The sequence below is a fragment of the Erpetoichthys calabaricus genome, chromosome 2 (genome assembly GCF_900747795.2).
Source record: "Erpetoichthys calabaricus chromosome 2, fErpCal1.3, whole genome shotgun sequence".
Taxonomy (NCBI): domain Eukaryota; kingdom Metazoa; phylum Chordata; class Cladistia; order Polypteriformes; family Polypteridae; genus Erpetoichthys; species Erpetoichthys calabaricus.
The window spans coordinates 334,540,456-334,554,117 of NC_041395.2; the positions used below are offsets into that span (position 1 = coordinate 334,540,456).

The following is a 13,662-nucleotide window of genomic DNA, read 5'->3' on the forward strand; positions in this document are numbered from 1 at the left end:
CGTCCCTAAAGGCCTCTCGGGTTTGTGGTGTTCTTTCCTGTGAGCGCACACTGGGCTTTATTTTCATCACCGCTGTCATTAAATTTGCTCAATATATCTGACTGCTTTTCTGGCCTGAGAATCACGCTGGCCAACATAGTGGAGCGGAGTGGCTTCTGGCTGACGTGATGATTTCTTGATGGCACCCAAACTAGTGGTAGCCAATCATAAGCATGCTTACAAGTTTTTATAATTACAAGCCTGCATGCAAGCCCGTTATTTGTTGGCGGACCACGTCATGTGCAGTGTTACCACCCCCTATGTTTTTTCACCTAGATTGATGCTTTTCTGTTCCTGTCTATGTTTCTATGTTTTTGTCTCCCGAGTCTGTTATTTCATCACAATCATGTATTTCTTTTAGCACAATTCTTGAACTACAGTTTCTTGTGTACATAAATTTATTGTTTTGTACATCTTAACAAAAACTTATCAACTTGACGCATCTCTAAAATACACTGCCTGGCCAAAAAAAAAGTCGCCACCTGGATTTAACTAAGCAAACATGTACAAGCCTCCTATTGGATAATTACTGCATGGGCGATTATCTTTCAGCTGGCAACAAGTTATTTAACCCCAACTGGTGCAATGAGTTGCTTCTCATTTCTTAAACAACCATGTCGAAAGACACATCTCGTGGTCGTGGAAAAGATGCCAGTCTGTTTGAGAAGGGTCAAATCATTGGCATGCATCAAGCAGAGAAAACACCTAAGGAGATTGCAGAAACTACTAAAAATGGGTTAAGAACTGTCCAACGCATTATTAAAAACTGGAAGGATAGTGGGGACCCATCATCTTCGAGGAAGAAATGTGGCCGGAAAAAAAATCCTGAATGATCGTGATCGGCGATCACTTAAACCAGGGGTGCCCAACTCCAGTCCTGGAGGGCCGCAGTGGCCGCAGGTTTTCATTCTAACCCTTTTCTTAACGAGTGACCGGTTTTTGTTGCTAATTAACTTCTTTTGAATTCATTTTCTTTGACTTGCTCTTGGAGACTCAGACCCCTTAATTGTTTCTTTTCCCTTAATTAACAGCCAAACAATAACGAGACACAAAATGAGCGAAAACAGGCACAACAAACTGTGACCATCATACAATATCTGAAAATAAAGAAAGGTGAAGGTCTCAGGAATGCTGATCTGCTCTTAGAAAAGAGGAAATCCTTAATTTTGGAAATGTCTGCTATTGCACAATGAGAGCAGCAACAAGCCATGGAATTAAAGAAAGGGTTTAATTAATGACAAGACTCAGCACCTCATTAAGCCGCTGGTTGGAGTGAAATTGGTTGGAGTTTCAGGCCCTGACTTAGCTGGCCTTCTGTTGGCTCACTCACTTCACATATCACTTCTGCGTTGGTGCCATTTAAGGAAAGAAATGAGGCAATTCAGAGGAACGACGAAGAAATTCAGGGAAACATTTCTTAAAAACCAATTCAATTAAACTTAATTCAAAAGAAGTTAATTAGCAGCAAATACAGGTCACTAATTAAGAAAAGGGCGAGAATGAAAACCTGCAGCCACTGCGGCCCTCCAGGACTGGAGTTGGGCACCCCTGACTTAAACGTTTGGTGAAATCAAATCGAAGAAAAACAACAGTAGAACTCAGTTCTATGTTTAATAGTGAAAGTAAGAGCATTTCCACACGAACAATGCAAAGGGAACTCAAGGGATTGGGACTGAACTGTTGTGTAGCCGTAAGAAAACCACTAATCAGTGAGGCAAACCGGAAAAAAAGTCTTCAATTTGCTAGGGAGCATAAAGATTGGACTCTGGAGCAATGGAAGAAGGTCATGTGGTCTGATGAGTCCAGATTTACCCTGTTCCAGAGTGATGGGCGCATCAGGGTAAGAAGAGAGGCAGATGAAGTGATGCACCCATCATGCCTAGTGCCTACTGTACAAGCCTGTGGGGGCAGTGCTATGATCTGGGGTTGCTGCAGTTGGTCAGGTCTAGGTTCAGCAACAGTATGTGCTCCAAGAATGAGGTCAGCTGACTACCTGAATATACTGAATGACCAGGTTATTCCATCAATGGATTTTTTCTTCCCTGATGGGACGGGCATATTCCAAGATGACAATGCCAGGATTCATCGGGATCAAATTGTGAAAGAGTGGTTCAGGGAGCATGAGACATCATTTTCACACGTGGAATGGCCACCACAGAGTCCAGACCTTAACCCCATTGAGAATCTTTGGGATGTGCTGGAGAAGGCTTTGCACAGCGGTCAGACTCTACCATCATCAATGCAAGATCTTGGTGAAAAATGAATGCAACACTGGATGGAACTAAATCTTGTGCCATTGCAGAAGCTTATCGAAACAATGCCACAACAAATGCGTGCCGTAATCAAAGCTAAAGGCTGTCCAACGAAATATTAGAGTGTGTGACCTTTATTTTTTGGTGGCGACTTTTTTTTTGGCCAGGCAGTGTATAATTACTAGTCTGCGAATAACCAAATTAACTTGGTGATGGTGATTGGTGACATGTGCCTTGATGTCACATCCAGCCTACTCCACATGCCTTAATGTCAGTCATTAAAGAAGAAAGAAAGAAGAAGTCATTAAATATCAACTGCTGCACTTGGAAAGCACTAAAATCTGTCATCAAGGACATTAGAGACATGCATGTCAAACACGCGGCCCCCGGGCCACCTGCGGCCCGCAACAAATCTGTGCGGCCCGCATGACAGATCCTAGTTAGCACTAAACTTGTACAAAATGATTACTATTGTTTGTGATTGAATCATTCTGCTTCTTTGGTGTTACTTATTGGCTTTTCTTACTTCTGCCTTCTGACAAAAGCGCATTTTCCCATGGCATTATGGTACCGGAAACGTCATCTGCTTGTATAGCAACGAGCCTTGACCAAAGTTAATGAGCCGCGAAATCGCAAATGAACTGCCAGGCTGCAGCAGGGGCGGCCTAAGGCATGTGCAAACTGTGCACCTGCACAGGGCCGCCACGCCAATATATATCTATACTAATAAAAGGCAAAGCCCTCACTGACTGACTGACTGACTGACTCATCACTAATTCTCCAACTTCCCGTGTAGGTGGAAGGCTGAAATTTGGCAGGCTCATTCCTTACAGCTTACTTACAAAAGTTAGGCAGGTTTCATTTCGAAATTCAAAGCGTAACGGTCATAACTGGAACCTCTTTTTTGTCCATATACTGTAATGGACTGCAGCTCGCTGGCCGTGGGAGGCGGAGTTGCGTATCGCGTCATCACGCCTCCCACGTAATCACGTGAACTGACTGTGAACTCAGTACGTAGAAAACAAGGAAGAGCCCCAAGGAGCGCTGAAGAAAACATGCATTACACAATTGAGAAGGCAGCAAAACAATAAGAAGCGAGCGAGTGACGCATACAAGCATATTCATAAGTGCAGCTAAGGCGGAAACAAAGCACGGTGTAAACCGTAAGTTTAAATTAAGTTTAGCAAGATTGCTTTTCTCCTGTAAAACTATACGTTGCATTCTCAACAGTAAGCTTGCACGACTTGGTCATATTACAACCGGAGTGCTGAACTGACAACGTGGTATACAAAGAGAACTATAACAATCGTAATAAACGAACAATAAAACAGCGGGGAACCCGTGGATTAAATAAAAAGGCTGCTTCCTTGGCAAAGCAAGGAAAAAGGATGATCTTATATGGCGTTCGTTTATAAAACAGCGGAGAAGCTGTGTAAAGACTGCTTCACAAAAAAACAGCAGAGCGCCTTATATGAGCAGGCAGTCAGCTAAAGAAGGGAATCAATAAATAACTATAATCGTAATAAACGAACAAAAAATAGCGGAGAATCTGCGGATTACATAAAGGAAATGGGTACCTGAACAGAAAAGTGAGTCTCAAATACCTACACAATAACTATAACAATCGTAATAAACGAACAATTAAACAATACAGAACCGCTAAGCAAGGGGAAAGGACGGCCTTATATGGCGTTCGTTTATAAAACAGCGGAGAGGCTGTGTAAAGGCAGCATCACAAAAAAACAGATCCTTAACAAATTGTTATTGGTATATTTTCCCTCAGTTTAAAAAGGTTTTCTTTTCTTCTTAATTAAAATTTAAAAGCAATACTTCACCACTGCGAAGCACGGGAATTTGGCTATATGCAGTGAGTGTGTACGCCTGATGAGCCCAGAATTAGGGCGAAACACATGTCGCGTACTCTTTGCATTATTTGACCGTAAACTATTTTCAACCATTCTATGATCTGCTTCTCACAAATGAGGGCACTGTGGCGGATGTTAGCTGACTTGCTGGCCAACCACAAGCGTTACCTGGTAGGTAACCACCCATACAATCAGATTGTGATTCAGACTACGAATGCCATGAATGTAATTACCCCGATCTACATGCTGTCAAATAAACGAACCACACGCCGTGGCGCAATGTTAGGGGCTTCGCCTCTAGCGCTGAGGTTCGATTCCCGTAAGGGAGTGCAGTGAGTGTGTATGCCTGATGAGCCAAGAATTAGGGGGACACACGTGTCGTGTACTCTTTGCATTATTTGACAGTAAAACAATTTTTCAATCATTCTATGATCTGCTTCTCGCAACTGAAAGAGGGCACCGTGGCGAATGTTAGCTGACTTGCTGGCCAACCATAAGCATTACCTGGTAGGTAACCACCCATACAATCAGATTGTGATTCAGACTACGAATGCCATGAATATATAAATAGATATGTATATGCATATATATGTATATATGTGAATGTATGTATATATGTATGTCTATATTTATATATATATATATATGTGCATATGTATATATATATATATATATATATATATATATGTGGATATGTAAATTTGTATATGTATATATATGTATATGTGGATGTGTATATGTATGTATATATATATATGTATATGTAGATATGTGTATATGTAGATATGTATATATATGTATATATGTATATGTATATATATTTTTACATAACCTCTTTAACACACTACTTCTCCGCTGCGAAGCGCGGGTATTTTGCTAGTTGAATATAAAACAGAAAGAGAAAATAACGACACAGCTGACGGCAATGTGGCCGAAAAACATTGTGTTACTTGTTATTTAGTACACTGTATTTACTAATATCGCTCGAGTCAGAGCAGTAAGCTATACTAGTATTATAACGTTCTGCCGTAATGAGAATATCATGGGCCGCCACTTGATTTTCACGAGCGTGTCATGAGCACAAGGCGGCTATGCAGTGTCCGCAACGGACTGGCGAAGGTTCACCGATTCTTTCTCTACCCAGGGCCGCCACGAGCCTAGAGCCGCTACTGGCTGGGCTGCTGAGACTGGCCACTGGGCAGAACTGACCATCACGTGTAGTAATTACTCGCAGACTACAGCTGAAGATCTGAAGTGGACGCGAGAAGTTGGCGAGTTGTTCATTAACAAATTTTTGTGCTTTTGAGTTTGTAAAATTAGTGTAGGTCAGGGGGCTTTTTGCATATTGGCTTATTTTACAATATAAACTTTGAAGTAAACTTAGTAAAGTAAAATTAGATTTTTGGAGGATTTGTTTTCCAACTTGAGTTACTGAGCAATGAATTCAGTGAGCGTTTTCGTAATTTCAGTTCACACGAACAGGACTTTACGCTGTTTACGTCACCCTACTCTTACAACGTTGAGAATGCGCCTGAGAATATCCAAATGGAATTGATTGAACTGCAGTCAGATTCTATTCTGAAGGCAAAATACAATGAAATTGGTGTGCCAGGCTTGTAAGCTTACCTGCCATCCTCGTATGTGTAGATCCTTAAGTTGGCATCGAGAGTATTGCCTATGTGCGGAAGCACTTACCTTTATGAGCAATTGTTTTCGTTAATGAAAGCTACCAAAAGCCCACATCGCTCAAGACTTACCGTCGAGCACCTTTCATCCCTCATAAAAGTTACAGCTGCACAAGATTTCAAATCTGATATTGACAAACTGGTTACTAACAAGAGATGCCAAGTGTCGGGACAAAAGAAATAGATCTCACAGATTGTATGGAAATAAATTGCTTTTCTTTAAACTTTTCAGTATTGGAAAGAAAGCTACAGTAACTTTGTATAATAGTATTTGTTACAGTGCGGCCCACTGACGCACGTATGGCAGTCGAAGCAGCTTACCAATGGTAGTGAGTTTGACATGCCTGCCATAGACGATGCTGTGAGAAACTGAACAAATACAAACAAGTATATTTAAAGTTAAAGTCGTTGATTTGAGTGAGGACAAGTCCTGTTTAATGTTCTGCTCCCAAGCTTGAATGTGACATTTCCTGCTTATCAGGAATGTGATAGAGTTTTTTGACACTTTGATTTATTTGGCAGACATGTGCTGCTGTTGTATTTAATTAGACAATTCCTTGTATACCTTATTAAACATGTGAGCAGCAGTACGGCTTCATGCTAGGAATGATCACTACAGATGCGATGTTTGCTATGAGGATGCTGATGGAGAAGAATAGAGAAGGATGGAAGGAGTTGCATTGCGTCTTAGTGGACCTGGAGAAGGCATATGACAGGGTGAGGAGAGAGGAGTTGTGGTGTTGGATGAGGAAGTCGGGAGTGGCAGAGAAGTATGTGCGAGTGGTACAGGATATGTATGAGGGAAGCGTGACCATGGTGAGGTTTGTGGTAGGAGTGATGGATGTGTTCAACATGGAAGTGGGATGTATTCCCACCTGCACCTCAGAAGCGGTCGTCCACCTGAACCTAAGCAGGTTTGGGCCCAGCCAATACTTGGATAGGAGACCATCTAGGATAAGCTTGAGTGGCTGCTGGAAGAGATGTTGGTGAGGCCAGCAGGGGGCGCTTACCCTGTGGTGTGAATGTGAATCTGTATCACCCTCACCCCCCATGCAACACTGTGCTGTAAAAATTGTGCTATCCTTTGCATGAGACATAAAACCGAGGTCCTGACTCTCTGTGGTCCCTTCGTAAACAGTAAGGTATACCCCGATGTCCTGGCTAAATTGCCTACCATGGCCTAGTCATTTTGGACCCCCTAACCATTCCCTGTATCTAATTGGCAATCTCTCTCACCCCTTTACCACTTAATGGCTCATGTGTGATGAGCGTCCTGGCACAATAATGGCTGCTGTTGTATCATCCAAATGGGTGCTATACATTAATGGTGGCTGATGTGGCACACTACTCACTGAGGTGCTTTGAGCAGTGACAAATCACTTTATATCATTATTATTATTATTATGAGCAGCAGTATGATTTCATGCCAGGAAAGAGCACCACAGGTGCGATGTTTGCACTGATGGTGTTGATGGAGAAGTTTAGAGAAGGCCAGAAGGAGTTGCATTGCGTCTTTGTGGACCTGGAGAAAGCATATGACAGGGTGACTGAGAGGAGCTGTGGTATTGGATGAGGAAGTCGGGAGTGGCAGAGAAGTACGTAAGAGTAGTACAGGATATGTACGAGAGACGTGTGACCGTGGTGAGGTCTGCGGTAGGAGTGATGGATGTGTTCAACATGGAGGTAAGATGTATTCCCACCTGCACCTCAGAAGCAGTCGTCCACCTGAACCTAAGCAGGTTTGGGCCCAGCCAGTACTTGGATAGGAGACCATCTAGGATAAGCTTGAGTGGCTGTTGGAAGAGATGTTGGTGAGGCCAGCAGGGGGCGCTTACCCTGTGGTGTGAATGTGGATCTGTATTGCCCCCCACCCCCCCCCCCCCATGCGACACTGTGCTGTAAAAATTGTGCTATCCTGTGCATGAGACATAAAACCGAGGTCCTGACTCTCTGTGGTCCCTTCGTAAACAGTAGGGTATACCCCGATGTCCTGGCTAAATTGCCCACCATGGCCTTGTCATTTTGGACACCCTAACCATCCCCTGTATCTAATTGGCAATCTCTCTCACCCCTTTACCACTTTACGGCTCATGTGTGACGAGCATCCTGGCACAATAATGGCTGCTGTTGTGTCATCCAAATGGGTGCTATACATTAATGGTGGCTGATGTGGCACACTACTCACTGAGGTGCTTTGAGCAGTGAGAAATCACTTTATATCATTATTATTATTATCATGAGCAGCAGTATGATTTCATGCCAGGAAAGAGCACCACAGATGCGATGTTTGCACTGATGGTGTTGATGGAGAAGTTTAGAGAAGGCCAGAAGGAGTTGCATTGTGTCTTTGTGGACCTGGAGAAAGCATATGACAGGGTGAGGAGAGAGGAGCTGTGGTATTGTATGAGGAGTTCGGGAGTGGCAGAGAAGTATGTGAGAGGATATGTATGAGGATACATATGAGGGAATATGTACAGGATATGTATGAGGGAATTGTGACAGTGGTGAGGTCTGCAGTAGGAGTGACGGATGTGTTCAAAATGGAGGTGGGATTACATCAGGGATTGTCTCTGAGCCCTTTCTTATTTGCAATGGTGATGGACAGGTTGACCGACGAGATTAGACAGGAGTCCCCATGGACTATGATGTTTGCTGATGACATTGTGATCTGTAGCGATAGTAGGGAGCAGGTTGAGGAGACCCTGGAGAGGTGGAGATATGCTCTAGAGAGGCGAGGAATGAAGGTCAGTAGGTCCACCAAGACAGAACACGTGTGTGAATGAGAGGGAGGTCAGTGGAATGGTGAGGATGCAAGGAGTAGAGCTGGCGAAGGTGGATGAGTTTAAATACTTGGGATCAACAGTACAGAGTAATGGGGATTGTGGAAGAGAGGTGAAGAAGAGAGTGCAGGCAGGGTGGAATGGGTGGAGAAGAGCGTCAGGAGTGATTTGTGACAGACAGGTATCAGCAAGAGTGAAAGGGAAGGTCTACAGGTTGATAGTGAGACCAGCTATGTTATATGTGTTGGAGACAGTGGCACTGAACAGAAAGCAGGAGACAGAGCTGGAGGTAGCAGAGTTAAAGATGTTAAGATTTACATTGGGTGTGATGAGGATGGATAGGATTAGAAATGAGGACATTAGAGGGTCAACTCAGGTGGGAGACAAAGTCAGAGAGGTGAGATTGCGTTGGTTTAGACATGTGCAGAGGAGAGATGCTGAGTATAATGGGAGAAGGATGCTAAGGATAGAGCTGCCAGGGAAGAGGAGAAGAGGAAGGCCTAAGAGAAGGTTTATGGATGTGATGAGTGAGGACATGAAGGTGATGGGTGTAACAGAACAAGATGACAAGGATAGAAAGATATGGAAGAAGATGATCTGCTGTGGCAACGCCTAACGGGAGCAGCCGAAAGAAGAATATTTTTCAGGGTTTATTTGGTTACGTGGTCTATGTTTTTCCTAAAAGTTAGAGTGGCAACACTGCTCATCTCTAAATATATAAAATCCAACATCTGTATGTCTGTCCACTTTTCACGAGAGAACTATTTAATGGATTTAGATCGGGATCTATACTAATAAAAGGCAAAGCCCTCACTGACTGACTGACTGACTGACTCACTCACTCACTCACTCATCACTAATTCTCCAACTTCCCGTGTAGGTAGAAGTCTGAAATTTGGCAGGTTCATTCCTTACAGCTTACTTACAAAAGTTAGGCAGGTTTTATTTCGAAATTCTACGTGTAATGGTCATAACTGGAACCTGTTTGACTGACTCACTCATCACTAATTCTCCAACTTCCCGTGTAGTTAGAAGGCTGAAATTTGGCAGGCTCATTCCTTACAGCTTACTTACAAAAGTTAGGCAGGTTTCATTTCGAAATTCTACGTGTAATGGTCATAACTGGAACCTGTTTTGTGTCCATATACTCTAATGGAGGAGGCGGAGTCACGTATCGCGTCATCACGTATTACGCCTCCTACGTAATCACGTGAACTGAAAACGAGGAAGAGATTTACAGCACAAGTCAAACGCGGGAACGAAGGTAAATGACGTTAATTGTTGACTGTCTTTTAATACTGTGTACTTGTTGAGTGTCTTTTAATACTGTGTAAGCATACATATTAACACATGTGCAATTAAACGTGTGCATTTACGGGGTGATTTCTCAGGCTTAAAAGCTCGCCTTTTATTAAAAAGGTAAATGCAAACTCTTTTCATTCTGAAGGGCACAAACCACGTTAGATTTCAGCCGTTAAACGCGCAAAAATGTCAGTACACCAGACAAATAAGCGCAACATATTATCAGTTGTATTGTATGCTTACAATACATATAGAAATGTGTTAATCGTTAACTAATATTATGGGATGGTGTTTTTCGACTCGCGCCTTGATTGAAACGATTGCATGTCTTGGTGGGTTTGCGTAGCTTATTGTCAATATCTTTACACCTCTTTTTAAGACTTAATTTAAAAAGGTTTTCTTTTCTTCTTAATTAAAATTTAAAAGCAATATTTCACCGCTGCGAAGCCCCTCTAGCGCTGACGTCCGACGTTCGATTACCGTAAGCGAGTGCAGCGAGTGTGTACGCCTGATGAGTCAAGAATAAGGGGGAAAGACGTGTCGCGTACTCTTTGCATTATTTGACAGTAAACTATTTTCATCCATTCTATGATCTGCTTCTCACAACTGAAGGCACCGTGGCTGATGTTACCTGACTTGCTGGCCAACCATAAGCGTTACCTGGTAGGTAACCACCCACTCACTTCACTCCAATACGGGAATCGAACCTCGGACGTCAGCGCTAGAGGCGAAGCCCCTAAAATTGCGCCACGGCGTGTGGTTCGTTTATTTGACAGCATGTAGATCGGGGTAATTACATTCACGGCATTCGTAGTCTGATTCACAATCTGATTGTATGGGTGGTTACCTACCAGGTAACGCTTATAGTTAGCCAGCAAGTCATCTCGAAGTGATCACTCGAGTGAACGCAGCTTCACAAAAAAACAGATCCTTAACAAACTGTTATTGGTATATTTTCCCTCAATTTTAAAAGGTTTTCTTTTCTTCTTAATCAAAATTTAAAAACAGTACTTCGCCGGTGCGAAGCGTGGGGATTTGAGCGACTGACGCATACAGACATATTCATGAGTGCAGGTACTTCGGAAAGGAAGCACCGTGTAAACCTAAACTTTAAATTAAGTTCATAGACCTTCAAAAGTTTGCCATTGATTTGAGGCAAGATTGCTTTTCTCATGTACAACTATACATTGCATTCTTAACAGTAAGCTTGCACGGCTTGGTCATATTACAACCTGAGTGCTGAACTGACAACGTCGTATACAAACAGAACTATAACAATCGTAATAAACAAACAAAAAAAAAAGCGAAGAACCCTTGGATTTAATAAAAAGGCTCTTTCCTTGGCGAAGCAAGGAAAAATGGAAGACCTTATATGGCGTTCGTTTATAAAACAGCGGAAAAGCTATATATATATATATATATAATATATGTGTATATGTATGTATATATATATATGACAGCAACACTCATAACAATGACAACACAATTACATTGACAATCATGTTACGTTATTTTTAAAATGTTTCCTTTACTTTTTCATAACCTCTTTAACACACTACTTCTCCGCTGCGAAGCGCGGGTATTTTGCTAGTTTTTTTATATCATTTGCTTGAACATTCCGGTTAATTTTGCGACTTCTCTAGTATCATAGTTCGCTTGTAGTACCAATTTATTTATGCAAATCCAAGAGACATGCAGTGGGCCGAGGCCCCCCTCACTCACACGACAGCCTCGGGGCATATCTTACATTAAATTAGCTAGCGAATGAGAGAACTACTTAACGGATTTTTATCTTTTTTTTTTCTACAATTTGCTTGAACATTCCAGTTGATGTTGTGACTTCACTCATCGTGCTAAGAATTATAGTTTGCTTGCAGGAGCGATACAGTCACACTAATACGAGACTGAGGCTGTGGGCCGAGGGGAGGGGAAAGCGAGATGTCAGGAGTAGGGAGCCGGGCAGGGCCCTCCTCACTCCCGCGCCAGCCTCCGTTCGAGTCGCTTTACCTCTGTGTTTTGGAGAGTACCTTGCCTTTGCTTAGCTAGCGATACCTTTTTGTTTATTGATTTTTAAAAAGTTTGCCCTGTTTCACTACTACGCAGGCAGTGCCGTGGGGATGGCTAGTGTATAATAAAGATGTGCCAAGAGCTTCCTATTGCTCATTGTTCAGTCGTCTGTTTGTAACTTTTTCGTTTTGTTTAAGCGTTCGTCCTAAATGCCACATTTTAATTTAGTTTTTGTTTCATTATCGTCACAGAAAAAATGTCGTTGATGAGTATTTTTCCTCTTAGTTTTTATCAACAAAATGAACGCTGATTAATCGTCAGCATGTCGCCAGCCAGCTGAGCAAACCGAGGAGAAACATGAAACAATAGCAAGACCGGCTGAGGATTAGTTAAAAATGGGTATTGACCTTCTTGTGTTCCTCACTGAGACGGCACTCAGACCTGAGGTTCATCTCCACTTAGTGCCGTAGTCAGGTCTTGATCTGCCGCTCGTACGATACTATTTCAGGTACACCGACCTCTCATGTCTGTCGCCTGATTTAGTCTTATTTTCTTTCTTTTTAACTTTGGCACACACACTCAGCAGCTTGAAGTGCCCACAGGCTGCGGTGGTTCTTTGCCCGACACTTGGCTTTATGAATGCATTGGCTACCTGTGTCTGTCATCTGCGGCTCCTCTGCCATTCTCTGAACAGCATCACCCCACAGCTCGTGGAATTCTAAGGAGTTGTTCAGTCGCTTACCCCCATATAGCAGCTTACAATGGCAAACTTTTATTAAAGGAAACCAATCAAGATGACTAAATCACCGATCATGGCATATGGAGCTTCACGGACACATTTCTTACCTTTTCTTTAGCATCTTTTTAAAGTCCATCTGGGCACCTGCTGAACAGAAAAAGACAATGAGGAGCATTAACTACGCTTGGACTGAAACAGCAGCCGGGCGCCACAAATAAACTTAAGTCTTTATGTCAAGTTTATAATAATTCTTTACATTTATACAGAACTTTTCTCAAAGAGTGTTAGAGTGGGGAACCACTAATGTGCAGCATCCACCTGGATGATGTGATGGCAGCCATTATTGCGCCAATACGCTCACCACACATGAGCTGTTAGGTGATGAAGTGGTGAGAGAAAGAGTCAGACAATTAGAGACAGGGGATGGGGGGCCAGAATGACCAGGCCATGGGAGGCAACTTAGTCAGGACCACAGGATACATCCTACTCTTTATGAAGGATGCCCAGGAATCTTTTATGACCACAGAGAGTCAGGACCTTGGGTTTATGTCTCATCTGAAGGAGTGCGCCATTTTTATAGCATAGTGTCCCCATCACTGCAGTGGTGGCACTGGGATCCACATTCACACCACACGGTAAGTGCCACCTGCTGGTTTCATCAATACCCATTCCAGCAGCAACCCCAAGCTTTTCCTAGATGGTCTCCCATCCAAGTACTGGCCAGGTCTGAATGTGCTTAGCTGCAGGTGGGTGACCCCTGTGGCATGGATGCTGTTTATGTTTCTGTAATGACATCTGTCTCAGCACTTCTCCTGGTTTTGCCTTAGGCCTACTGGCAGTCAATCAATTTAAAAAAGTTGATTTTATATAACACCTTTTACAGCAGACCTTTCATGAAGGGCTCTGTAACTTCGGGCATTCAGTGGGCAAACTGACTTGTCCTTACTTGTGAAGAATGGGTGGGTGAGGCAATCAACCTGGGGGACCCCTGTA

General features: G+C 42.9%; 1 protein-coding gene across 2 annotated transcripts in view; it reads right to left on the reverse strand.

Moving 5' to 3' along the window:
* The window catches only part of LOC114645641 (immunoglobulin superfamily member 22-like), a 207,265-nt gene that overhangs the window by 138,525 nt on the left and 55,078 nt on the right, over nucleotides 1-13,662 (reverse strand). The window contains exon 6 of one of the 2 annotated variants that reach the window (XM_051923400.1): nucleotides 12,777-12,813. In XM_051923400.1, coding sequence (XP_051779360.1) covers nucleotides 12,777-12,813 — 37 coding nt within the window. Of the gene's footprint in view, nucleotides 1-12,776; nucleotides 12,817-13,662 lie in introns of both variants that reach the window. The other variant, XM_051923399.1, reaches the window with a different exon arrangement.